A 26230-nucleotide genomic window follows, 5' to 3' on the forward strand; every position below is an offset into this window, starting at 1 on the left:
AAGATATTGGCATGCTTAGTTTAGTATCATCTGCAAATACTGAGATTGTACTAGATATCCCCTCCTCTAGATCATTTATGAATAAATTAAACAGGATTGGTCCCAGGACAGATCCTTGGGGGACCCCACTTTCCACCCCTGCCCATTCTGAGTACTCCCCATTTATCACCACCCTCTGGACCTGCCCCTGGAGCCAGTTCTCTATCCAGGTACTCACCCTATGGTCCATACCTACGTACCTTAGTTTGCACAGTAAGTGTTTGTGGGGAACTGTATCAAATGCCTTTGCAAAGTCCAGATACACCACATCCACAGGCTTACCTTTATCTAGATGGCAACTCACTTCTTCATAGAAGGGATTGGTCATCATCAGATCACTAACTCAATGTCTGCATGAGAAACTGAAGGTCTGAATAGATAGACTGAGCTCCTTGCTTCTCAATACATTGTATTCAGTATTGACTGGAGCTGCCCACTTGTGGCTATGACAGCCTCTGATCTTCTGGGAAGCCTTTCCACAAGATTTTGGAGTCTTTCTGTGGGAATTTGCATTTATTCAGTCAAGAGAGGATTTGCGAGGTGACGCACTGATGTTGGCCACCAGATATCACCAATAAGAATGTATTTCCTGCTTATTCATTCTAAAGAGATGATTGCATTGCCTACTGAAAGACCTAGTCTGGCTTTTCCGGGACTTGTCAACCTACCCTTCAGCCTCAACCTTTCAGCTTCCATTAATGCCCTGTGCAATGGGGTCGAGAGATTGCTGCCTCCGCTTTCTTCTTCTTCCGGGGGAGGTTGTGTTTCCTCTAAATCTGTCTTGTCTTCAGGTTCAGGCTGATCCTCTTTAACCTCATTTAGATCAGGTCGTGTCTTCTTGTCCTTGATTCTTGAATGCTGAGGTCCTGAAATGATAAAGTGTTACTAACCAGTTCTTTAGCAGAATGAAGTCCAGTTCATTTATAGGAATTGGTGACCAAAATTGAAAGCAAGTCGCATACCTACCCGAACCCCTGAGCTCATCTGTATTCTTCATTAGCACTAGGTGTTTAGAATTAGTGATCGACCGATATCGTGTTTTTTAATGCTGATACCGATACCGATATTTTGGTCCTCAGATATCGATATCGGCCGATATCTGCCGATATTTTCACACATGTAAAAAAAAAAAATTTTTTTTTTCTACCGATCCTCCTTGTGGAGGGATCTGGGGGTCTAAAAGACCCCAAACCCCTCCTCAGCACCGAAAAGCATTCAAAACGCCAAGTTTGGCTGTTTTGAATGCTGTCAGTTTTTTTTAATTCGGCGCCGCCAGTACCCGGAAGTGATGTCATGACATCACTTCCTGGCTTTTTACATGGAGACCCGGGTCTTCTCTTGGGCGGTGGCGGTGGTGGAGGTAGGATGCCCAGGTCTCCCGGTGGGACGGAAGACCCGGGCGAGCCGCGGGAGGGGGGGACGTCCCCTCCCTGTCTTTGTAATGACACCTGAGCGGCTTCTCAGCCGCATCGGTTGTTATTACAAGTCAGCCAACCGTCGGCTATGGACACCGGTACCGGGGTGATGCCTCTAGCTGCAGGCATCACCCCGGTACAAGCACTTTCCCTAAATATCAGCAATATCGGCAAATCAAAAGACCGATTCCGATATATCGGGGAAAGTGCATATCGGCCCCCGATATATCCGTGTTGCCGATAATCGGTCGATCTCTATTTAGAATCCCTCAATTGTCCAGATATGTAAATCATGACCAAGCCTCCTGTGTTGAGACCCTGGAACTGCTCCCACCCACTTCCTCAACTTCAAGTGGAACCTCGCATTAAAGGGGAAGTTCTGCTTTATGTCTTCCTCCCCTCCTCCTCTAACATGTTTGGTACACTAACATTTTTTTGTGGGAGCGGATACCTAGTTTTGATCGCCTAGGCAATCCAAGAAAAAGTTTTGCCCTCCTTTGCCCGCAGTCTTCTGGGACACATCAAAGGTTCCCGAAGGCTGCAAGACTATTTACAAAGAGCAGCATGTTGGGAAGCAGTCTGTGAAGCCACAAGGAGTCACAGCCAGCTTCCCACAGTAAACATGCCAGAAGACCGGCGAAGAACTGGCCCAGGTGAGGACAATACAGGAACCCTGGGCAGGTAAGTGTCCTTTTATTAAAACTTTTTAATTTTTTCTTTCTAGGGTGAAGATCCTCTTTCACAATTGGCTAATGAGTCCCCACAATCACACTGAAGAAAAACCTAACCAAGACCAAATAATAAACCCTGCTTTAAAGCGGTTGTTGTTTTGCACAGAGCAGCACTGATCCTCCTCTTCTTGGGTCCCCCACCGGCGCTCCTGGCCCCTCCCTCTCACTGAGTGTTCCCATAGCAAACCACTGGCTAAGGAGGCACCCCTGCATGCTTTACCCCCGAGCCAGCTCTGTGTGTTCATAAGATAAACATAGCACCACTCGGCCCCGCCCCCTGCTCCCTCCACACTGGCAGTAGTTGACAGCAGCAGGAGCCAATGACTCTCAATTTTGTGTCTGAGCCAATGATGATTGAGAGGCCCTCTGCTTTCATGCACATCGTTGGATTGAGATCAGACTCAGGTAAGCATTAGGTAGGGGGGTGGGGGAGGAGCTGCATACTGAAGGTTTTTCACCTTCATGCATAGAATGCATGAAGGTAAAATAAACCGTGTGCCTCTTTAGAGTGGCCATGAACATAAAAAAGTGAAGATTTGCCATGCTATAGGGAACATCTAGAAATGGTAATTGTTTCCTAATAGTTCCCCATAAAATCTGCCTTTTGCCTAAGACAGTGCATTTCTCTTCCCTAGGCACTCCTGTCCTGTATCCTCATAGCTATATATCTGCAGTGTGAGATTAACTAAGGCACAGCTTCCTCTGACTTTTGGTATCACCAGATTTGCTGCTCACTGTTCTCCTTGCTGGAGAGGAAGGTGCACCTGGAGACCTGCAGTGCTTGGATCTATCTGCTTCTTCTTCATCCATTCTGTAGATCTGTGCTTCTTCCACCTCTCCTGCTGCTTCTTTATTGTTATCCCACCAGTTATCATGGGGTAGCTCTAATATGAGGAAGTAAAGCTCTGCCTCTACCAAGGTGGCCACCTCCACACAGAGCACAGAGCATAACAGGGCATAGTACGTTGTGACAGATAGAACACAGGCATTTGTCCTTTGCCCTCTGCCTGTGTTTTGTAATTATTACAGGAATTTACTGTATAGCACTGACAATTTACTTAACGCTTCATGTTAGTCCCTGCTCTCAAGAGCTTACTATCTAAGGTCCCTATCTCACATGCTTACATACACGTACACACATACTAGGGCCAGTTTAGACAGCCAAGTAAGTTACCAGCATGTCTTTTTGTGGGTGGATACCAGACTACCCGGAAGAAACTCATGCAAGCAAAGAGAGAAAATACAGAACATGCAAACTCAAAGCAGGTAGCGCTCCAATCAGGATCAAAATTGAGGATTCCAGTGCTGCAAGGCAAATATGCCAACCACCAATCCACTGTGCTACTGCAACTTTTATATTTTAGGCTCTTTTTTAGGACTGGAGGTTGGATAAGGTAAAAACCCAATAGAATAAGACCATGTAGATTAAAACATGACCCTAGTGCCTTGGCAATAGGTATGTAGCACCCCTCTGACACCCCAGAAGCAGCATAGCACCTCCAGAAGCAGGGGCAGTCTAGAATTTTACCCTAGGGCTGAGTCAATGGCTAAAATGTGGGGAATGGGAACGTGGTCATGGAATGCTGTTCCCATATGACATTTTTATCATTTTTTTTAGACAGATAGAGCTTTCTTTTGGTGGTATTTAATCACCACTGGGGTTTTATTTTTTATTAAAAATAAGAAAAAAGACAGAAATTTTTGAACGTTTTTCTTAGGTTCTGTTAGAATATTTTGTAAATAATTTTTCTCCTTCACCGGTGCGCGCTGATGAAGCAGCACTGATGGGCAGAACGATTGGGCAGCACTGATGGGCACTGAATGGCGACACTGATGGGCGGCACTGATGGGAACTGAAAGGCAGCACTGACTGACATCACTGATGGGCACTGATTGGCATCACTGTTGGGCATTGTTGGGGCTGCACTGATAATCTGTGTAAATTTCCCCTGTGAGGAAATGCCGTTGATCGGCTCACCTCTCCCCACACACTGTCAGTGTGAGGAGAGGAATGCCGATAACCGACATTTCCTTGCTTACATGTGATCAGCTGTGATTGGACACAGCTGATCACATGGGTAAAGAGCCTCGTCATCAGCTCTTTACAGAGTTTGGTGATGCGCCTTGTCCCAGGGACACATCGCACTGCCGATTGCCAAGAGTGGGATGATGTCATATGACGTAGTCCCAGAACAAGAGAGCCACCCTGCTGCCGTCATTTTACAACACGGTGGGCAGGAGGTGGTTTAGTTGATCCAGCAACACTGTAAGCACATTCCCAAATTTCAGTGCTTCAGTGAGTCACCAAGCCCTTCTAAAAGACCGGTCTCCTTCCTGGCTCTCTCCAGCAAGGAACCTCCCCTGGGTGTCCTCCTTGGCACAGCTTCCTCCAGACCAGGCAGGACAGCTTTAGGACAACTTCAGCATATGTTTGGCCCCAAACCAGGCTATTGGGCCTAACCGCAGAGCTCCATCCAGGAGCACCTTTGTAGGCTTCAGCCCAGGGAAAAGAGGGGGAGCACACGGCCTGTCCCAGATATTTATATCCTCCCACAGCATGCACCAGTGGCATAAACTGCCTACTCCATTGGCTGAAGGAAATATTCCTAACCTACTTTTATTGTGAAATCTCATACTTTGACCAGCGATATCAGTGACATCTACTTGCGACAGTGAAAAATCACAAGCCAACTTAAGCTTTGGGAAAAAGGTGAAAGGTGAAAAACGTTACCACCAGTCTGAGCTAACTACAGCCACCCAAAAAATAAATTGACATAGTAGTCCCAGTTTAGGACAAGGGGACTACAGGTAAAACCTATTAGTGAACATTCTGAAATTTTTTGGCCATTGTTCAGTGGTTTCTTATATCTGTTTCCTGGTTAGCTGAAGCTCCCTGACACATCTTGTGTTCTAGACATCCCAGTCTCTGTCGGGGAGGCAACAAAAGGGTGGCGTTAAGAACAACTGGTCGGCATATTCATATGGCCCAGAAGTTGGAGTTCTCAGAACACCATCTTATTGTCCACAAGACAAGTTCGAAGAATGAGTTGACCTACTTCATTGGGATTGAAACAAAGTTCTCTACAAATTGGTGTTCTGATATTTGAACACATTTACTAAGAAGGGCGATACCACATGAGTCATTACAACGGAAGTTTCCTTATTGTGATTCTTTGTAAATTGTGGTAAATTATTTTTCAGCCCATGGGTTGCATTTAGATCAAATTGTTGCAAATGTTTGCAGATTTCTTAGTTGCATCATCATCACTAAATATTAACAAATCAACCTATAGCAATGAGAAGAGTCAAGGAACCACCGGCCTCTCTCACCTCTTATCTTTATCCGATCATTGAATGCCTTCATCTTTTGTTGCATTGTTTCCCCCTCTATGTATTCTCTGGAAGTTCGGAAAGTCACATGCTCTGATTTTTCTTTGACACCAAAGAGGAACAGATCCCTGGCCAGTCTATCAATACTTGGTTGTTCCTTGAGGATCCTCATTTTCTCTGCTGAGCGGCTTTTATCCATATCGTCAAGGACTACAATCACTTTGTCCCTCCCTGTAGTAAGTGAAGAAGAAACAACTTACTGGATGGACTGGACCATAAACCCAGCACACATGATAACTACAGGCTTAGTTTCCATCTTTAATGTCTTCTAAATTGGCTTAATCAGGCGGCACAAGCAAAATTGAATAAGCCAAAGGAGATTAAAACGTATGTTAATTGTTAATGTTAAACATGCCTTTGGAAGCGTATTCGTTATATCTGTTAAATAAGTGTGTGTAGGCAGATGCAGTCAGTATTCTCCATTGCAGGTGGCCCTCAATCGCTCTTGGGGTAGGAAGTTGGGAGGAAACTTGGTCACAAGTCACAAGTAGGGCCATAATCTGATTTGATGTGGGCACCCCATGTGACTCTGGCTGCCATCTTGGGTCAGGCAGAGTCTATTTAAGACTCTGGCTTCCGGCTTGGCACGCTTTTGGCAGGTGGCTAGTGTAGGGATAGGATCTCCATCTGCCAGAGACAGTGCTTAGAGACAGGGAAAGGTTCCGGAGGAGTAGGGACAGTGCGGGGACTACATCTACCTTTCCAGGAAGCCAACCTTTTGGGGTGAGGACCAGCCAGGCCGCATTACGCTCTGTCGGCATCTTCATTGCTGTCACAGTTGTAAGTGGCTCCTGACCAGTGTGCTCCCCCACTGGGCTTGCTTGTACCTGCTGAATGTTTCTACAACCTGTACTTACCTAGGTACTTACCAAGAATAGTGGATAGACATCGGAGCTCCTCATTGTAGATGGATCCAGAAACATCAGTAAGTTTAACATTTCCTTGCTTCTTAGTGTGATACAAGATGGCAAGCGTACACTTGGAGATCATTCTGGTGAGCTTTTTGTCAATGGTAACCAACTGGACCTGCAGGACCTCCTTCACCAAATCCCTAAAGTTCTCAGCAGATGACAGAGTTGTCTTCAGCCAAAAATAACAGTCGTTTGCTGACTTGGAGAAGATTCCAATGACGTGTTTTTTATGTGACTGATGAAAAAGGAAGAAATACAATAAGATAAAACCTGAGATGAAGTGACAGGTTTAGCCAGTTCAATACTGGAGTATGTGGTGGTGCTCAGGATTTGTTGCACAATCCTTGTTTACACACACACACACACACACACATGTGCATATCTTATGCACACTTTTGCATTCCTATGTATGTGCGTGGAGTGACGGCACTTTATTTATTTATTTTCATTTATTTTATTATATTTTAAATTTTTTTAACCCCCAGGGAAAAACAAATCATAATGCCTAAGCACAATTTTGCAACTTTGATACGTGTTAGTAAAACCGTACATATCATCACAACTACTTTTTGCACCCAGGTGGATTATACCTTGTTTTTTTTTTTTTTTTTTAGGATAAATTTGGCTTTCATTTGGTTTTAAATGGTAATGAATATCTCCTCATTTTTTTGTTTTTATTATCAAAGGAAAACTGGCTCAAAATAGTAAATATATATATATATATATATATATATATATTTTTTTTTTTTTTTCTTTTTTTTAAATGTAGCTGTATTTTTAATGTTACTACCTTAACCTACCATTAAAGAACAACCCAAATATTCCTGCCCCTACTACGAGGTGTAAATTGTGACATTGCTGCTCTTGCCTCCACCTCATCAAATTAGAGAACACTTTACATTCATTGAGAAAATGCAAAGTGTTCTCTGAAAGGCACCCCTGCTGAGTGTGCAACCTACTGTGTTCACAAGGTAGCGGGTCAGCTGCTAGCCACTGGACTGGAAAGCTAGTAGGGATCACTGGAGTAGTGGTGCCTAATACAGTTATTTTCAAAATTGGAATGGAATTCTAGGGTTCCTCCAGAGGTTGCTAGGGGTTCCTTGACATATGAGCAATGTCTGCCTATTAGATAAATCCCCACTGACACCATTGATTATTTTAGGTTTCTATAAGGGGGGAATTCTTCCCAATGACCACAAGTTTAAGGAGCATTCTTCCCATTGACCATTACACTAATGTATCATGAGTAGTAGATATAGTCAGCTTTAGTCATTTCACTGAGACTGGAAAGTTATTTCAAAGGTTCTTCTGTCTTGAAAAGGTTAAGAAAGGGATCCCATACATATGGTTTATGCATAGTTACATTGTGGACCAATGTAACAATGTAAAAATATCCATACCTGGAATTCTTCTTTAACTCCAGCCAATTAATTAAAAATATGAATTAGGCCACATTCTAGTGGTTAAATAGTTTGGTTGATTCTTGCTTTTATTTTTTTAGCTGTCCTTTGTTTGTCTGCTCTTTTCTAATATATCTTAATGTGGTGAATTTCGAATGTGGCAGTAGTTATTTCTTTTAAGGGGTCATCTACAGCATGTCTCCAGTCTCCAGTAGCATACCAGCAACCTCTAAAAAGTCTATAAAAACAAATATTGGTGGAAGAACCACTGAACCAAATGATGGACTTTTATGGGCGCATCATAAGATAGACTAGATAGACACAATTATTGCATAAAAAAAAAACACATTTTATTGAATACACAGTTAAAATTGGTATACAGGAGGTGATGAACCTCAACCAAACAAAAGGGGGGTTTTGTTTGGTTGAGGTTCATCACCTCCTGTATACCAATTTTAACTGTGTATTCAATAAAATGTGTTTTTTTTATACAATAATTGTGTCTATCTAGTCTATCTTATGATGCGCCCATAAAGTCCATCATTTGGTTCAATGGTCCCTCCACTGATATTTGTTTTTTTCTGCTGTTTCAGATTATGGCACTCTCTTGGTAGCTCGTTTTTGTTTCCTCTAAAAAGTCTACTCTTTTACTTCTCCTGTAGTATGTTTGCAGTCTTTGACCATCTGGTGGGCTATATAGCATATTCTACAATGAATATTATGAGTAGTCCTTTTTTATGTAAGTGGTTGCACAAAGGGACCTCTATAGCTAGGAAGTTAACCACCATTGCACTGGCCTTAACCCTCCCCACGTAAAAAAAAAATAAAAAAAAATCTAGATTTTACTTTTCATATACAGTACTTCAAGATGAACCTTGGGGAATTCAACCTGAGAATACAAACATAGAAAAGGCTTGACATGCTTGTCCCAGGACTAGCACCACCAGTGGTATTTTTGGACAATGGAAGATTTTGGATGGGGGCCTCAGCTGGGACAGGCTTGAGTTGCCCTGGCAGGTTCTGTTCAGAGCAAAATCTACAATGCATTCATCTAATTAGTCCGTATCTTATTCCCTTCATTTCTGCTCTCCAAACTCTTGTGTCCTACACCGGCTTGATGGTCAACTTTACAATGTGCTGCAGGAAACTTAGAGCCTTCTATGTGCACTAATCTTCTGTAGCTGTTCCTCACCTTGAAAATGTATCGGGATGGGGGATTCATTTCTGGAAAAGACAAAAGACAAGAATTGTTTCTAAATTGTTGGAATTGGGAAAAATAAATCAGGCACCCTTTTTCAATTTCCTTTTTATAGTTTCCGAAATTAAAATAATGAATGATAACAAGCTTAGGGTAAAGTGACAGGATTGTATGTACCATAATGGCCCTTGAGGGTCAGTGGCTTAGGGGATATATTTAACCACTTAAGCCCCGGAAGATTTTACCCCCTTCCTGACCAGGCCCTATTTTGCGATTCGGCACTGCGTGACTTTAACGGACAATTGCGCAGTCGTGCGACGCTGTACCCAAATTAAATTGATGTCCTTTTTTCCCCACAAACAGAGCTTTCTTTTGGTGGTATTTGATCACCTACTTTTACTTTTTGCGCTATAAACAAAAAAAGAGGGTCAATTTTGCAAAAATAACAATATTTTTCAATTTTTGTTTATATGAAATTCCCCCCAAAAAATGTAAAAATCAAAATTTTTTAACATTTTGGGCCAATTTGTTTTCTGCTATATATGTTTGGTAAAAAAAATCACAATAAGCGTATTTTTATTGGTTTGTGCAAATTTTTTTGCGTTTACTAACTAAGGGAAAGATTTCTGTCATTTTTGGTGTTTTTTTTTTTAACGAGTAATGGCGGCGATCTGCGATTTTTTTTGCGGGACTGCGACATTGCGGTGGACAGATCGGACCCTTGACTGACATTTTTTACACTTTTGGGGGTACCAGTGACATTACTACAGTAATCAGTGCTATATATATGCACTGTTACTGTAAAAATGACACTGGCAGGGAAGGGGTTAACTTTATTGGTGATGCAGGGGTTAAGTGTGTCCCTAGGGGCGTGCTTCTAACTGTAAAGGGGTGTGGCTATTGATGTAACCACAGAGACATACGATCCTACATAGCAGGATCGTATGATCTCTGCAGTTAGATCAGGGAGAATGACAGGCGGCTTTGTTTCCATCAGCCGCCTGCCTTTCTCCCTCTCCAGCGGGAGATCGCGAGTGGCCGGCGGACATCGGGTCTGCCGGTCACACGCGCGGACATGTTAGGGAACGAGCGGGGGCGGAAGCGCGCCTCCGGCGGCGCATGCTCGCCCCTAGAGGCTCTCAGGCTAGCGACGTAGCCCTACGTCACTTTGCCTGTACGGGGCTGACTACCGCCGTAAATAGTCGTGCGGCCGTCGGCAAGTGGTTAAATCCAAAACTTTTATAGAATAGGGAACAGGTTTTTTCCATCTGGTCCCATTTGGGGAGATTTCCCCCAATGAACAATAAACAGAAATCTTTCTAAAATAAGGGAAAGCTCCCACGCTCCAGAACAGGTGTCCCCGTTGGAAGATTTCTATTGCTCTTGTGGTGACAGCTCAAAATTTGGGATTTCCTCAGAACTTTGGGGTCTAGTTATAAAGCAGTGAATGGGACTTTCAACAAACATTCTCTGTTGGAGTCACTGTCATCTAAATCCAATGGGCTTTGAGGATTCTCCACCAGAAAATGTTTGGTGAAAGTCCCATTCAATGCTTTGCAAATAGACCCATTTTTGCCCCAGTGACAATGGTTACCACCAGGACAAACAGGGAGAACTCTTTAAAGGGGACACAGGCAGCAATAAAAAAAAACGAATTGTCAGCTGTCAAGTTTCTATAGTAGCGAGCCCTTGTAGAATGCCAACTCAGGGTTCCCCAGGGTGCGGAGTCTAAGCTCCAACCTGCTTCTTTCCCAGGGCCCCTGATGGAGGGGATGGACTTGTGGAAAACTGGAACTGTGTCCTCCAGGTATGCCCAACTGTCAGTGCAGAGACCACTCACAAGTACAGATGACAGGAGACAGAAGAGAATCCGGGAAATGAGCTGAAGTCACAAGCAGCAGGCAAGCAAAAACAGTAGACAAAGCCGGGGTGGGTACAGGGGCCCTCCAGTTGTTCAGGAACTACAGTTCCCATCATGCCTAGTCATGTCTATGAATGTCAGAGTTTTACAATGCCTCATGGGATGTGTAGTTCTGCAACAGCTGGAGGGCCATAATTTGAGGATCTCTGACCTATATAAATGGCACCTGTATCTTACCTGAAATCAGCTGCAGTAAGATGCATCGGATTTGGCTCAGTTTTGCCTCCACCAGGGAGGTTTCTATCAGTTGTCGGAGTCTGAGGGGACAGAGTAAATTCATTTCCATCTCCGAGAAGATAAGCAGCTCAATGCTGGAGAAGCGGCTCTGTCTCCACTGAGCTCTCATCCCCTTCTCGCACATCTTATCTTCCAGGTCCCCAACGATCATTAGTATGTTTTCAGCTCCTGGATGTCATAGAAGGAACAATGTCATCATCAATCTTGTGCTGTCAGATTCAGAGGAGGACTAATGAGTTACAGCTTCTCTGGGCCACATTGAGTGTAGAGAAATTTTCTCGGGCCGCATCTAAAATATATACTATAGTTGGGGGATATAAGTAAAAAAATGCAGCAGCGCCCTTCCCACGCCGCCGCGCCCCCTGCACTAATTTAACACAACTAGAGGATGATCAAATGCAATGGAATCAGTATACAGAGATTTACTTCTTCTGAGAGATATTAACCACTTGCCCTCTGCTCACTCGAGCACCACTGCGGCAAAGTGGTTCGTTATCGTCTGGCGACGTAGACCTACGTCGCCAGACACACCCCTGTCTCGGCGGTGCCGCTGGAGGCTCGCACGCGCCGCCGGAGGCTCGCTCCCACTGTATTCAGTCACAGTGGGAGTTGGGCCAGGGGAGGAGCAGCGGCGATCACCGCTGATCTTCCCCGATCGCCGGGGAATCGAGTGTGGAGATCCGTCTGCTTGTGTAAACACAAGCGGGCGGATCTCTTAAGTGACAGGCAGGGTCAGATTGCAGAGTTCAGCGTAGCTGAACATGCGATCTGTCCTTGAGTCACCTCCCCCCACACACGTTAGTAAGCACCAGGCATACATTAACCCCTCCCTCTTAAATAAAATTAACACTTTCCCTGCCAGTGTCATTTTTACAGTAACAGTGCATATATATAGCACTGATTACTGTAGTAATGTCACTGGTACCCCCAAAAGTGTCAAAAATGTCAGTCAAGGGTCCGATCTGTCCGCCACAATGTCGCAGCCCCGCAAAAAAAAATCGCAGATCGCCACCATTACTCGTTAAAAAAAAAACGCCAAAAATGACAGAAATCTTTCCCTTAGTTAGTAAACGCAATAACTTTTGCGCAAACCAATCAAAATATGCTTTTTATGATTTTTTTTACCAAACATAGGTAGCAGAAAACAAATTGGCCAAAATTTTAAAAAAATTTTGATTTTTACATTTTTTTGGGGGGGAATTTCATATAAAAAAATGTGAAAAATATTGTTATTTTTTCAAAATTTACGCTCTTTTTTTGTTTATAGCGCAAAAAGTAAAAATCGCACAGGTGATCAAATACCACCAAAAGAAAGCTCTGTTTGTGGAAAAAAAAGGACTTAAATTTCATTTGGGTATGGTGTCGTATGACCGCGCAATTGTCAGTTAAAGTCGCACAGTGCTGAATCACAAAAAGTGGCCTGGACGTAAGATAGCAAAATCCTCTAGTGGTAAAGTGGTTAAAGGAACACTCTAACCACCATGACCACTTAAGTGATTTGAAGTTGTCATGGTGGTAGGAGTCTGAAACACTGTACATGCTCACCTCCACCCCCCCTTGAGGCAGCCTCTGCCCACCGTTAGTTTGAAGCTGCTGTGGCCGTGCCCCCGACCCGACTTCCTTCCTCCCCAGCAAAAAAAAATTGTCAGGGGGCAGTGGGCCGCATTGCCTGCGGTTCCGGGTGGCATGCGGCCCTCGGGCCACAGGTTGGACATGCCTGAGTTACAGGAAACTTGTGCTGAGGCTCGGGCTTCAGGAGAGCATTGACTTTTCCCAGACTGCTCTAGCTTCAAATTCCCTGTGAGGTTTCAGTTTCTATAGAATTTTCCTTCCTCACTATTCCATATATATTACATACAGTAGATAGTTATTGAATGTCCTTCTTACCATGTGAGTGCAGGAGGTGGTCCAGGTACATATCAAGGTCATACAAAGATTTCCCTGACCTCATGGAATGGCAGAAGATTATCATAGTGCATCTCGAGGCCACAGATCTCCAGAATTGGTCTCCAACCCATGACAGGGCCAGACAGAACACGGAACTTATCTTCCTATCAACAACTTCATGGGTGAGCCAGTTGATATCTGTGTCAGAGTCCCAGAAGAAGACTCCCATTTTCTCTCTGTTGTCTTCCCTTGATAAAGAACCAAGAAAGCATGACAAATACAGAAGTGTGACTCTCATTAAGTCATCCATTTTTATATGGCATATCAATCTTTCAAAGTGAAGCTCCATCTAAAACATATTTAGTTCAAGACAAAGATAGAGAAGGGTTAGAACTTTGGCTATTTTTCTGCTAACTGTGATCCTTAAGCCCCGTACACACGTACCGATTGTCGGCCGTAAATATTCGGCCGACGACCGATCTGCCGATTGTAGGCTTGTTAGTATGATGCTTCCGACAGGCATTAAAATTTTTGTTGGCCAACACCAGAGCGGCCGATTGTTCGCCAGTCAGTACAGAATTCGTCCGGCAATCAGCAGATTTGCAAGACTGGGCATGCTCAGAAAAGAAAAAACACACGGAAAGTTAACCATCACATGACATCACTTCTGCAGTCGGCTGTAGTTGGCCGACAAAATTCGTGTGCAGTCTTTTGCAGTTTTCAACAGACAGGACAGCCCTGGACAAAAGAAGGCCAATCGTTCGGCCGGCGATCGGTACGTGTGTACGGTGCTTAACTTCCTATCTCAATAACAAGGAAGGAAGAACAAATCTCCCCAATGTGAGGGGAAATCTTACCTTTGGGAGTTGTCACCAGGCTGGAAGATTTCACCTCCTGTTCTGGTTTGTCTTATTATGAACTTCCCCTCAGTATCTTGGACAGTTGTCCTTATGGCAGAAACTGAGGGCAAATCCAAATCCTTTCAAATAGATACCAAGTTTCCTTTATTTTGTTTTTAATTGTGAAAAGCAAATTCAACCTATTACTGGTACAAATTTTTCTAACCACTTAAGCCCCGGAGGATTTGGCTGCTCAATGACCAGGCCCTATTTTGCGATTCGGCACTGCGTGACTGTAACGGGCAATTGCGCGGTCATGTGATGCTGTACCCAAATTAAATTGACGTCTTTCCCCCCCCCACAAACAGAGCTTTCTTTTGGTGGTATTTGATCACCTGTGCGATTTTTACTTTTTGCGCTATAAACAAAAAGAACCACAATTTTGAAAAAATAACAATATTTTTTAAATTTTTTTATATGAAATTCTCAAAAAAAAATGGAAAAATCAAAATTTTTTAAAGTTTTAGGCCAATTTGTTTTACGCTACATATTTTAAGTAAAAAAAAAAATCGCAATAAGCGTATTTTGATTGGTTTGTGCAAAAGTTTTTGCGTTTACTAACTACTGGAAAGTTTTATGTCATTTTTATTGTTTTTTTTTTAACTAGTAATGGCGGCGATCTGCGATTTTTTTTGTGGGACTGCGACATTGCGACATCGGACCCCTAACTGAACTAGTCACCCCCGAAGTCGTGTCGCCATAGTGTGAACTGACTGTAAGGGAGAATGACAAATGGCTGTGTTTACATCAGCCATCTGTCTTTCTCCCTCTCTGGACATCGGAGCCGCCGGTCACACGCACGGGGAAGGCAGGAAACGAGCGGGGACGGGAGCGTCTACATCGCTTTGCCCAGGAGCGGCTGACTGCTGCAGTAAATAGTCATGAGGCGGTCGACAAGTGGTTAAATGTGTATGTGACGTACCTAGTTGTAGAGCTGGACGTGAAGAGGGAGGCCTCTCTTACAGCCCAGGCTCAGGGACTGCTGGTAGTGAGACAGTGGCCGCAAGAGCGCAGTGAGGTATGAGCGCCTGTAGTGGGTGTCCAGCAGAACTGCTTAGGTAGGTAGCCAGAGCTTTGCCAGGGAGGTGCTTGATGGCTGAGACAGCTGACAGCAAACAGATGCAGCTGGACCAGGACTGGTAGACAGCAGGTGGGTAGACACTTGGGTGGCAGAAGACCGGTTGCTGCCAGAGACCAGGTAGGTAGCCTACTGGTCAGGAGACACTTGGCAGATAGGATTAAGCAGGATGCAGAGTCAGGCATGCCACGTTGGCAACAGATGGTCAAATCAAACAAAAGTGGCAAAGCAGAAGAATAGTTAGGATAAAGACTAAGGTTAGCAGTGGCAAAACAGGTGAGACAAGGCAGGAGGCCAAGGTGAATTCCAGAGACAAGCTGAGGTCAGGGTAGGTAGTGTTCATGCGTGGTCAGGGGTCAGCTGAGTCAGTAACAGGAACTGATAAGAAGATACACGGAAACAATGTAGATCAGACTGCAATGAGCCAGTGCCACGGTCCCCTTTAAATAGTCCCTTTGGCGCCAGTATTAGTGACAGGCGTGCCTGCACACATCAGCACAAATACTTCTTGGCCTGCGCACACATATTTGCCTTGGAACATTATTTGTACTGTGGGCAAGCTGTCCCTGAGAGCATAGAGTTGTCTGCAGTCCAAAGCTGGATAAATACCAAAAAACAATATCAATCCGTTTGACTAATGGAATGTTAGTGGAGTCCTGGGCCCATAGGTGGGCAAGATAGGGGTTGAGGTCCAAATTTTAAAGGCAGCTCGTTGTTAACCCAGGTAACCTTTTGGGTCCCAGAAGGAGTCTAAAAAAAAAAGTAAAATGCCAAAGCATTTTGGGAACTCAAAACTCCTCCTTTTTTAGGGCTGAGGCATAAAATACCATAAAAAAAAAAACATATTTTAAATTGTCAAAAATATAATATAGTTATAAAATGGGATGTAAATATATATATATATATATATATATATATATATATATATATATATATATACACAGTGCCTTGCGAAAGTATTTGGCCCCCTTGAACTTTTCGACCTTTTGCCACATTTCAGGCTTCAAACATAAAGATATAAAACTGTAATTTTTTGTGAAGAATCAACAACAAGTGGGACACAATCATGAAGTGGAATGAAATTTATTGGAGATTTCAAACTTTTTTAACAAATAAAAAACTGAAATATTGGGCGTGCAAAATTATTCAGCCCCTTTACTTTCAGTGCAGCAAACTCCAGAAGTTCAGTGAGGATCTCTGAATGATCCAATGTTGACCTAAATGACTAATGATGATAAATAGAATCCACCTGTGTGTAATCAAGTCTCCGTATAAATGCACCTGCACTGTGATAGTCTCAGAGGTCCGTTTAAAGCGCAGAGAGCATCATGAAGAACAAGGAACACACCAGGCAGGTCCGAGATACTGTTGTGGAGAAGTTTAAAGCCGGATTTGGATACAAAAAGATTTCCCAAGCTTCAAACATCCCAAGGAGCACTGTGCAAGCGATAATATTGAAATGGAAGGAGTATCAGACCACTGCAAATCTACGAAGACCTGGCCGTCCCTCTAAACTTTCAGCTCATACAAGGAGAAGACTGATCAGAGATGCAGCCAAGAGGCCCATGATCACTCTGGATGAACTGCAGAGATCTACAGCTGAGGTGGGAGACTCTGTCCATAGGACAACAATCAGTCGTATACTGCACAAATCTGGCCTTTATGGAAGAGTGGCAAGAAGAAAGACATTTCTTAAAGATATCCATAAAAAGTGTCGTTTAAAGTTTGCCACAAGCCACCTGGGAGACACCAAACATGTGGAAGAAGGTGCTCTGGTCAGATGAAACCAAAATCAAACTTTTTGGCAACAATGCAAAACGTTATGTTTGGCGTAAAAGCAACACAGCTCATCACCCTGAACACACCATCCCCACTGTCAAACATGGTGGTGGCAGCATCATGGTTTTGGCCTGCTTTTCTTCAGCAGGGACAGGGAAGATGGTTAAAATGGATGGGAAGATGGATGGAGCCAAATACAGGACCATTCTGGAAGAAAACCTGATGGAGTCTGCAAAAGACCTGAGACTGGGACGGAGATTTGTCTTCCAACAAGACAATGATCCAAAACATAAAGCAAAATCTACAATGGAATGGTACACAAATAAACATATCCAGGTGTTAGAATGGCCAAGTCAAAGTCCAGACCTGAATCCAATCGAGAATCTGTGGAAAGAACTGAAAACTGCTGTTCACAAACGCTCTTCATCCAACCTCACTGAGCTCGAGCTGTTTTGCAAGGAGGAATGGGCAAAAATTTCAGTCTCTCGATGTGCAAAACTGATAGAGACATACCCCAAGCGACTTACAGCTGTAATCGCAGCAAAAGGTGGCTCTACAAAGTATTAACTTAAGGGGGCTGAATAATTTTGCACACCCAATTTTTCAGTTTTTTATTTGTTAAATAAGTTTGAAATATCCAATAAATTTCGTTCCACTTCATGATTGTGTCCCACTTGTTGTTGATTCTTCACAAAAAAATTACAGTTTTATATCTTGAGGTTTCAAGCCTGAAATGTGTATATATAATATAATATCAACACCATATTTGTACATATAAGGCGTTATAAGAGATAATAAAATAATAAAATTAAAATATTCTAAAAATGAAAAAAGGAAATAGTGATATTTAGGAGGGAGAAGAAGAGAACGGGGTGATTGCTGTTGATACTGGAGATTACCTGGAGAACTGGTGATCAGGAGGCTGTTACCCAAGCATTTATAGACCTTAAGAAATGTGGCTCTGGCTTTTCGGGTGCGTACTGAAACTGATTAAAGTATGGTTGTTTGGGTACTTTTATTGTTATCTAATAACACAAGAATAGGTGGATGAGTGTCAGGAATGTCATCAGACTGGTACACATGTGCAGAATCTTGCACATGTTTCTGTGCATTGAGCTCTAACTAGATGGTCAGCCTTTCACACATCATATAAGCTCAGCACAGACATTGGCGCTATACAGGCTATTTAAACCTACGTTCTGCATAGGCTCATTGCTGAATGGTCCTTCAGTCTGTGTTCCTGTGAATCCTGAATTTATGCTTGACCTTTGTTGGTGAACCAGCTTCCACCTGGCCCATGCTTGGATGTCCCCTGTCTGCTTCTCTTACTGGCCTTGGCCTGGACTTCTGACCAGGATTCTAATAATCGGCTAGCTACTACGCTGCCTGTACATTGGCAACTGCTGGTTGTTCCTTACTTTGACTCCTATGAGCAGTGGTGTATTTTGGTTTTGTGCTGCCCTAGGCAAGACTAAAATTGGGCGCCCCCCCCCCCCATGTAAATTTACCCCATTCCTTCCTTTTAGATGGATGTGACTCCCTCCAAAATTTAAGGACTACAAGTCCCAGCATGAACCCCTGAGATCTCATGAGAGGGGGGGGTTAGAGGGGGTGGGAGAGAGAGGGGGGGTGAGAGAGAGCGGGGGGTGAGATACAGAGAGAGAGGGAGGGGGGGTGAGAGCGAGAGAGAGAGGGGGATGAGAGAGAGAGAGGGGTGGGGATGAAAGAGAGAGGGGATGAGAGCGAGAGAGAGAGAGGGGGGATGAGAGAGAGGGGGGATAAGAGAGAGAGGGGGATGAGAGAGAAAGGGGGGTGAGAGGATGAAAGAGATAGGGGGGATGAGAGAGAGAGAGAGAGAGAGGGGGGATGAGAGAGAGATTGGTGGGGATGAGAGAGAGAGAAGGGGGGTGAGAAAGAGAGGAAGGGGGTGAGAGAGGTGGCTCTAGCAACCAGTGGCCAATAGAGTCTCAGGTGAAGGGGGGGGGTGGCTTTTTTGCTGCCCCCTGCAAAGTGCTGCCCTAGGCCTGGGCCTTATCGGCCTAGGCCAAAATACAGCACTGCCTATGAGTTGATACTTTGCCCTGACGTAAGACTAAATCATGTCTTATCTCAGTTGATTTATAACACATCAACTTACTAAGTACTTACCCAACACAATTCCCCCCATTCAGGCATGCATCAGAACCAGGATCTCGCTGCACCTCAGGGGAGTCCATGTGGCTACACAGACCCCATCTTTTCACTCCAGTCCCGCAAGGTATACCCAAGTTTTCATACTTCCTCAGAAGCAACAATGTAAACGCATGAATTTTTATAACAATGAAAATGTTTTTCTATATCTTGTTTTCGATGTATAATCTTCTATATCACTAATACTATAATTGTTCACTTTTTTAGAATAATTTGCGGTGATACCTTGACAAAGGCTATATTTCTACAGCCGAAACGCGTCGGAAAACCGTCTGTTTGACTCACATCCAATCCGGATGTCTCCACGGTTTAAACGACGGAATCACCTCTATAGACCAAAGTATAAGAATAACTAGAATAATTGTTGTCTTTACAGCTTTCACCTTGTATGTAATTTGTAAAATAAATATAATTTTTTAAGCTATGTTTTTGCCTACACAATCCCATTTCTTTTGGCTTGAATTACCTACAAAACACAGTTCTATGAGTTGATAATTTGCCCTGACTTAGATGGACTTATCCTTTTAGATGAGTGAGAGACAAACAAATGAGAGATTAAACCTACCTAACATGTTTTGAGCATTTACAGTAGCAGGGTTATATACATAAAATTAAAATAGTAATAGTATATTTCTATTGTTTGTTTATATCTAATGACCCCCTCATGTGTACATATTATTTTTCTGTGGTGTTAATGCTATATATTATATATGCCTGAGTAGATGTATATCTTGCACTGTATGTATACCATATTTTAGAACATTTAAAAATATTACTTTTTGTGGTATTTTGTGTCAGCAGCCCTGACGAAGGGGAAGTTTTGAGCCCCTGAAATGCGTTGGCTTTTAGGGTAAGTGTAGACTTACGCCTAAACTACCGTGCCTCTGAAAAGTGATCCACATTTGAATTCCTTTTCAGAGGCCTTTGACAGGTGGTGAGGTGATAAGATGCCTCCTCACCACCTGTTTAAAGCTTTAGTGGGGGGAAAAAAATAGCAAATAAACAAAAAAACAAACAAACAATATAGCGTATACAATTGAGACATAAATCATATTATAATTAAATGTTATTAAAAACGACCTTTCCTTTTCAATCTGCAGCTGTTGTAATTTTCTGAAAATGCAATACAATATGGCCGCCTGGAGCTGTTCTGTACACAGAATGTATACTGACCACACCCCCAGAAACATCATTTCCTGCTTGTGTGATTGGCTCACCAATTTTCCCAGAAGTCTGCACTAAGATACAAGTCAGATTTCTGGCATCCCCTGCAACAAAAATGTCATTTTTGGTGAGATACTCCCAATAGGAACACGTCTAAAGGGATGCAGGCCCAGCAGATTTCCTCAGAGCCCTGCAGCTGCCACAGCTGATTGATAATTATGAAACCACTCCCATTAGACCCACTCAGCACAGAGGCACAGAGGAACAAAGAATGATTTCTTCAGAATAACAAAAGGATTCATGCATGTACTCTCTGTAATTACTCTACCTATACAGAATGTATAACTAATGCTACTTGTCTGTAATTCCTTTCTCGAAAATTCAATAAAAATGATTGTAAGTAGAAAAACAAAAAGGTAGGAAAGTGCAGCAAAGTTTGTTACAATCCCTGCAATGTACAGAGATCACCCAGAGGGGAGTTATTTTTTCTGAACAAAAGTGAAGTTCCGCTTTAACCACTTTACTACCAGTCACGTAACCTCTACGTCGGCTGACTTTGAGTGGTTATACCGGGATGATGCCTCTAGTTAGAGGCATCATCCCGGTACCGTTGTTTGAAGCCGACGGTCGGCTTTCCGTCGGTAACGATCGATGCGGCTCGGGAGCCGCTCGATCGTTACCCGGGGGGGCGGGAGGGGACGTCCCCCCCCTCCCGCCGCCTTCCGCGGCTTTGCTCGGGGCTACCGTCCCACCGGGAGCCCCGAGCACCCAGCCGGCACGTCCGCCGGCTGGATGGAGTCCCGATGAATGCCGGAAACGGCATCGATCGGGTCTCCGATGACGTAACCCGGAGGCGGCGTCCATGACGTCACGTCCGGGTTACTGTGCTGCAAAAGGCGGCAGATTTGAAAAACGGCTGTATGCAAAAATGCCGTTTTCGGCGTTTTGCATACAGGGAAGTGTAGTGGAGGGGTCTAGGGTCTTTTAGACCCTCGATCCCTCCATAAAGTGTACCTGTCACGACATATTGCTGTCACCAGGGATGTTTACATTGCTTGTGACAGCAATAAAAGTGATCAGATTTTTTTTTTTTTTAAAAACCTGTAATAAAGTTTAAAAAAAAGAAAAAATAAATAGGAAAAAAAAAAAAAAAAAAAATTTAGCCGTCCCCGTCACCGTTAGCTCGCGCACAAAAAAAAACGTATACGCAAGTCGAGCCGCAAATGAAATCGCTGTTCAAACCACACATGTGAGGTATCGCCGCGATCGCCAGAGCGTGGGCAATAATTAAAAAAAAAGAGCTACACTCTAACTCTAAACTGGTAACCGTTAAATAAATTTAAAGCGTCGCAGATTGAGATCTCTATTGACCGTAGTTTGTCGCCATCCCACGGGGGGGCGCAATTTTAAACCGTAACATGTTGGGTATCTATTTACTCGGCGTGACATCATCTTTCACAATATACAAAAAAAATGGGCTAACTTTACTGTTTAGTATTTTTTAAATGCAGTGAAATGTGATTTTTCAAATTTTTTCCAAAAAAATGGCGTTTTAAAGACCGCTGCGCAAATACCGCGTGACAAAAAATTTTGCAATGACCGACATTTTATTCTCCAGAGTCTTTGCTAAAAAAATATATATAATGTTTGGGGGTTCTAAGTAGTTTTCTAGGAAAAAATACTGGTTTTAACTTGTGAACAAAAAGTGTCCGAAATAGGGCTGGGGCTAAAGTGGTTAACCACTTGCCGACCGCTCACATAGGTGCTACTGCGGCAAAGTGGCTCGATTCCGTCCAGCGACGTAGACCTACGTCGCTGGACACCTCCCCCTGTGGGCGGCGCGCGCGCGCCACCGGAGCCTCGCTCCCGCTGTATTCAGTTACAGTGGGAGTCGGGCCAGGGGTGGAGCGGCGGTGATCACCGCCGCTCTTCCCCGATCGTCGGGGAATCGAGTTTGGAGATCCGCCCGCTTATGTAAACAAAGCGGGCGGATCTCCTAAGTGACAGGCAGGGTCAGATTGCAGGGTTCAGCATAGCTCAACCTGCGATCTGTCCCTGTGTCACTCAGTCACCTCCCCCCACACAGTCAGTAAGCACCAGGCATACATTAACCTCTCCCTCTCCAATAAAATTAACTTCTTCCCTGCCAGTGTCATTTTTACAGTAACAGTGCATATATATAGCACTGATTACTGTAGTAATGTCACTGGTAACCCCAAAAGTGTCAAAAATGTCAGTCAGGGGTCCGATCTGTCTGCCGCAATGTCACAGTCCCGCAAAAAAAAAAAAAAAAAAAAAAAATCGCAGATCGCCGCCATTACTAGTTAAAAAAAAACAATAAAAATTACATAAATTTCCCGTAGTTAGTAGCTGCGATAACTTTTGCGCAAACCAATCAAAATACGCTTATTGCGATTTTTTTTTACCAAAAATATGTAGCAGAAAACAAATTGGCAAAAAAAGTTAAAAAATTTTGATTTTTACATTTTTTTGGGGGGGGAATTTCATATAAAAAAATGTGAAAAATATTGTTATTTTTTCAAAATTGTCGCCAATTTATTGTATATAGCGCAAAAAGTAAAAATCGCACAGGTGATCAAATACCACCAAAAGAAAGCTCTATTTGTGTGGAAAAGAAGGACATAAATTTAATTTGGATACAGCATCGCTCGACCGCGCAATTGTCTGTTAAAGTAACGCAGTGCCGAATCGCAAAATATGGCCTGGTCAGGAAGGGGGTAAAATCTTCCGGTCTTAAAGCGGTTAAAAATACGCTCATTGACAATTTTTTTTGTCAAAGACATGTAGCTAAATATATTTTGGCCTAAATATATGACAAAAATTGAATATATTGGATATTTTTTACCTGTCAAAGTAGAAAAATATTGTTATTTTTTCAAAATTTTCGCATTTCTTGATTAATATCGCAAAAAATAAAAAGCGCAGAGGTGATCAAATACCACCAAAAGAAAGCTCTGTTTGTGGGAAAAAAAGGACGTAAATTTTGTTTGTTTACGGCATTGCATGACCGCGTGATTGTCAGCTAAAGACGCACAGTGCTGAATAGCAAAAAGTGGCCTGGACTTAAGACAGCAAAATCCTCCGGTGGTAAAGTGGTTAAACCTGTAAATGCCGTGCCAACACCTCCCATTTGCTTGAATGGGTTGCGTTCTGCAGTGGAAATGCCTCCAGAATGCAACAGGAGTGATTGTTTTTGCAAAAGCAATGTGACTGTAGCATGTGAACACCCCATCTTCTGCCTTTGCACCTTAAGGGGAGTGGCAGTTGGGGGTGCCCAAAGGTGCATTTTAAATGGCCGTCTAACCACAAGTCTTAGAAAGCACTTCTGACTTCTTGTCACATGCAATAAAGGCTTTTTGGAATTTCATTAGATCTGCAGGGTTCTCTCATTCTTTTTATATCCTCTAGGGCAGTGGTCCTCAACCCTGGCCTACAGGGCCCACTAACAGGTCAGATTTTAGGTATTACCTTGGGGAGATGCAGACTAGAGTACTGCAATCACTGAGCAGCAAATGATATCACCTGGGATGTATTTCAGTTTTCTTGAAAATCTGGCCTGTTAGTGGGCCCTGTAGGCCAGGGTTGAGGACCACTGCTCTAGGGGACTACACCAGCAAGATCGCTTTCCCCAACTGTATTCTCCATAAGGTTGTAGAGTATTCTCAAATAATGTTATACTGTAACAATGTATGAAAAATACAATTGAACAGACTTAGACCGCATTCAAACTGAAGCGGCACGACTTCGGGGGCGACCTGTGAAGTCCCACGCACCGCGACTTCGGCGCGACTTGCACGGACTTCATATAATGAATGTCTATGCAAGTCACTCCGAGGTCGCCCCGAAGTAGTACAGGACCCTTTTTCTAAATCGGAGTGACTTGTGTCGCTCCTATTAGAACGGGTCATGTTGCGGTCAATGGACCGCGAGGGACCACGACTTGTCAGGCTGACAAGTCGCCTGACAAGTCGCGGTAGTGTGAATGGAGCCTTAAAATCCCGTAGAGAACACCAGTTATACTCATGATGGTCGTAGCAGATTGATGAAGCCAGGAGATCACACAAAGAGCTCCCTTATAGATTTGAGAAGCCCATAGGAGGCTCCACTCACCATCACCCTAACTAAACATGAGCCTAACTAAAATAGTTTTGGGTGGATGAATCCTTTGATATTGAAGTACAATTGTTCCTTGGAAAGCATTCTAACTGAGACCCCAAAAACAGTGACCTATGAACATTTAGAACATATTTTTTTCTTACCTTCTTGCTGCCAATTTCTGCTGAAAAAGGACACCTCCGCCCTGAATCAGGCCCACTTTGGGCAGAGTCTCTGGAATATTAAAATATAAAGACATCTTGCAGTGGTTTGCACTTCTGTTTAGATCCAAGCCAGCCCTTGACAGGAAAATGACCATGTGACCTTGGGTATCTTCCTTGGAAGTTTCGTCTTCAGATTGACCCATTGCTCTGTGTTTATAATATGTGGAATTATTTGGGGGATTTTGAAGATCACCTGTCCTCCTATGGTTTGGGAGATTCAAGACATACAAGGGATCACTTTTTCCCAGTTGAATCTCATCCCCATGAAATAAAGGTGCCCTTCCCACCACCAAGGATCCGTTCAAAGCAACCTGGACTTTTCCACGTAGATTCAGAAAGACGTCCTTCTTTAGGGACAAGTCAATCTCACAGAACTCCATCTCAGGCCCCCAATCTGAAGGGCAAGCATCCTGAGAAGTTTCATTTCCAGTCTTAGCCATAGCTGACATGTTAGTTGTAATGTCGTAAAAATTCTTAGGATAAATGATACTTCTCAAAACCAAGGACAGTCATTCCACTTCTATGTCATCCTCTTCCTTCTCGCAGCCCTCGAGCTCAGATTATGAATTGATTATAGTCTCATTTCCTGGTGTTCTACCCCAAAGCAGCTTTCCCTGTGTTTTTTTTTTTCTGTAGTTTGGAATATTGGTGAATGTTTGCTCAAGAGTTCACCGACATTGAAACAATGCTGTTTTTCAGGTCAGAGAGGATGACAGGAATTCCCGGGAACAAGTTCCTGTTTTAACCCATTCTATGAATGGGCTTGTGTTTCAGATAAAGATGTAGAAAACGGGAAATATGGACCCAATAAAAAATAATACAAGGGTTCTTCAAAACGTTTCTGCACTTTTTTAAACTCTATAAAATATAAAAAAGTGCAGAAACTTTTTGAAGACCCCTTATATGACGTCTGGGGTAGCACAACTAGGGTTGGTGCTGTCATTTACCATCCTGCCTAAGTACCACCGTGAATGAGTACCAGGCACTTTCTTTACCATGTGATCATCTCTTGCTCATCTACTGCTGCTCTTACCATTGATTTCTAACTAAAAATTATTCTTCAACTGCAAACTGACTTCAATCGTTAACTAAAAAAACAACCATATTTCTTTAACCACTTTACCACCGGAGGATTTTGCTGTCTTACGTCTGGGCCACTTTTTGCGATTCGGCGCTGTGCGACTTTAACTGACAATTGCGCGGTCGTGCGACGCTGTACCCAAACTAAATTTACGTCCTTTTTTTCCCACAAACAGAGCTTTCTTTTGGTGGTATTTGATCACCTGTGCAATTTTTACTTTTTGCGCTATAAACAAAAAAATGCGTTTATTTAGAAAAAATAACAATATTTTTAACATTTTTTACATGAAATTCCCCCCCCCCCCAAAAAAATGTAAAAATCAATTTTTTTTTAATTTTTGGCCAATTTTTTTCTGCTACATATGTTTGGTAAAAAAAATCAGAATAAGCGTATTTTGATTGGTTTGCGCAAAAGTTATTGCGTTTACTAACTAAGGGAAAGATTTCTGTCATTTTTGGTGTTTTTTTTTTTAACGTGTAATGGCGGCGATCTGTGATTTTTTTTTTTGTGGGACTGCGACATTGCGGCGGACAGATCGGACCCTTGACTGACATTTTTGACACTTTTGGG

At 43.2% G+C, this 26230-nt stretch overlaps 1 protein-coding gene across 1 annotated transcript in view; it reads right to left on the minus strand.

Annotated features, from left to right (window-relative positions):
- LOC309559109 (uncharacterized protein) overlaps positions 1 to 25114 on the minus strand; it is a 35747-nt gene extending 10633 nt beyond the window's left edge. The window contains exons 1-7 of the mRNA XM_082262248.1: positions 24520 to 25114; positions 13130 to 13377; positions 11183 to 11410; positions 9079 to 9110; positions 6445 to 6721; positions 5516 to 5746; positions 708 to 905 (exon numbers count right to left, since the gene is read on the minus strand). Coding sequence (XP_082118374.1) covers positions 708 to 905; positions 5516 to 5746; positions 6445 to 6721; positions 9079 to 9110; positions 11183 to 11410; positions 13130 to 13377; positions 24520 to 25028 — 1723 coding nt within the window. The 5' untranslated portion in view covers positions 25029 to 25114. The remainder of the gene's footprint in view (positions 1 to 707; positions 906 to 5515; positions 5747 to 6444; positions 6722 to 9078; positions 9111 to 11182; positions 11411 to 13129; positions 13378 to 24519) is intronic.
- Positions 25115 to 26230: the final 1116 nt, after the last annotated feature.

Source organism: Pelophylax lessonae (assembly GCF_965119305.1).
Source record: "Pelophylax lessonae genome assembly, chromosome: 6".
Taxonomy (NCBI): Eukaryota; Metazoa; Chordata; class Amphibia; order Anura; family Ranidae; genus Pelophylax; species Pelophylax lessonae.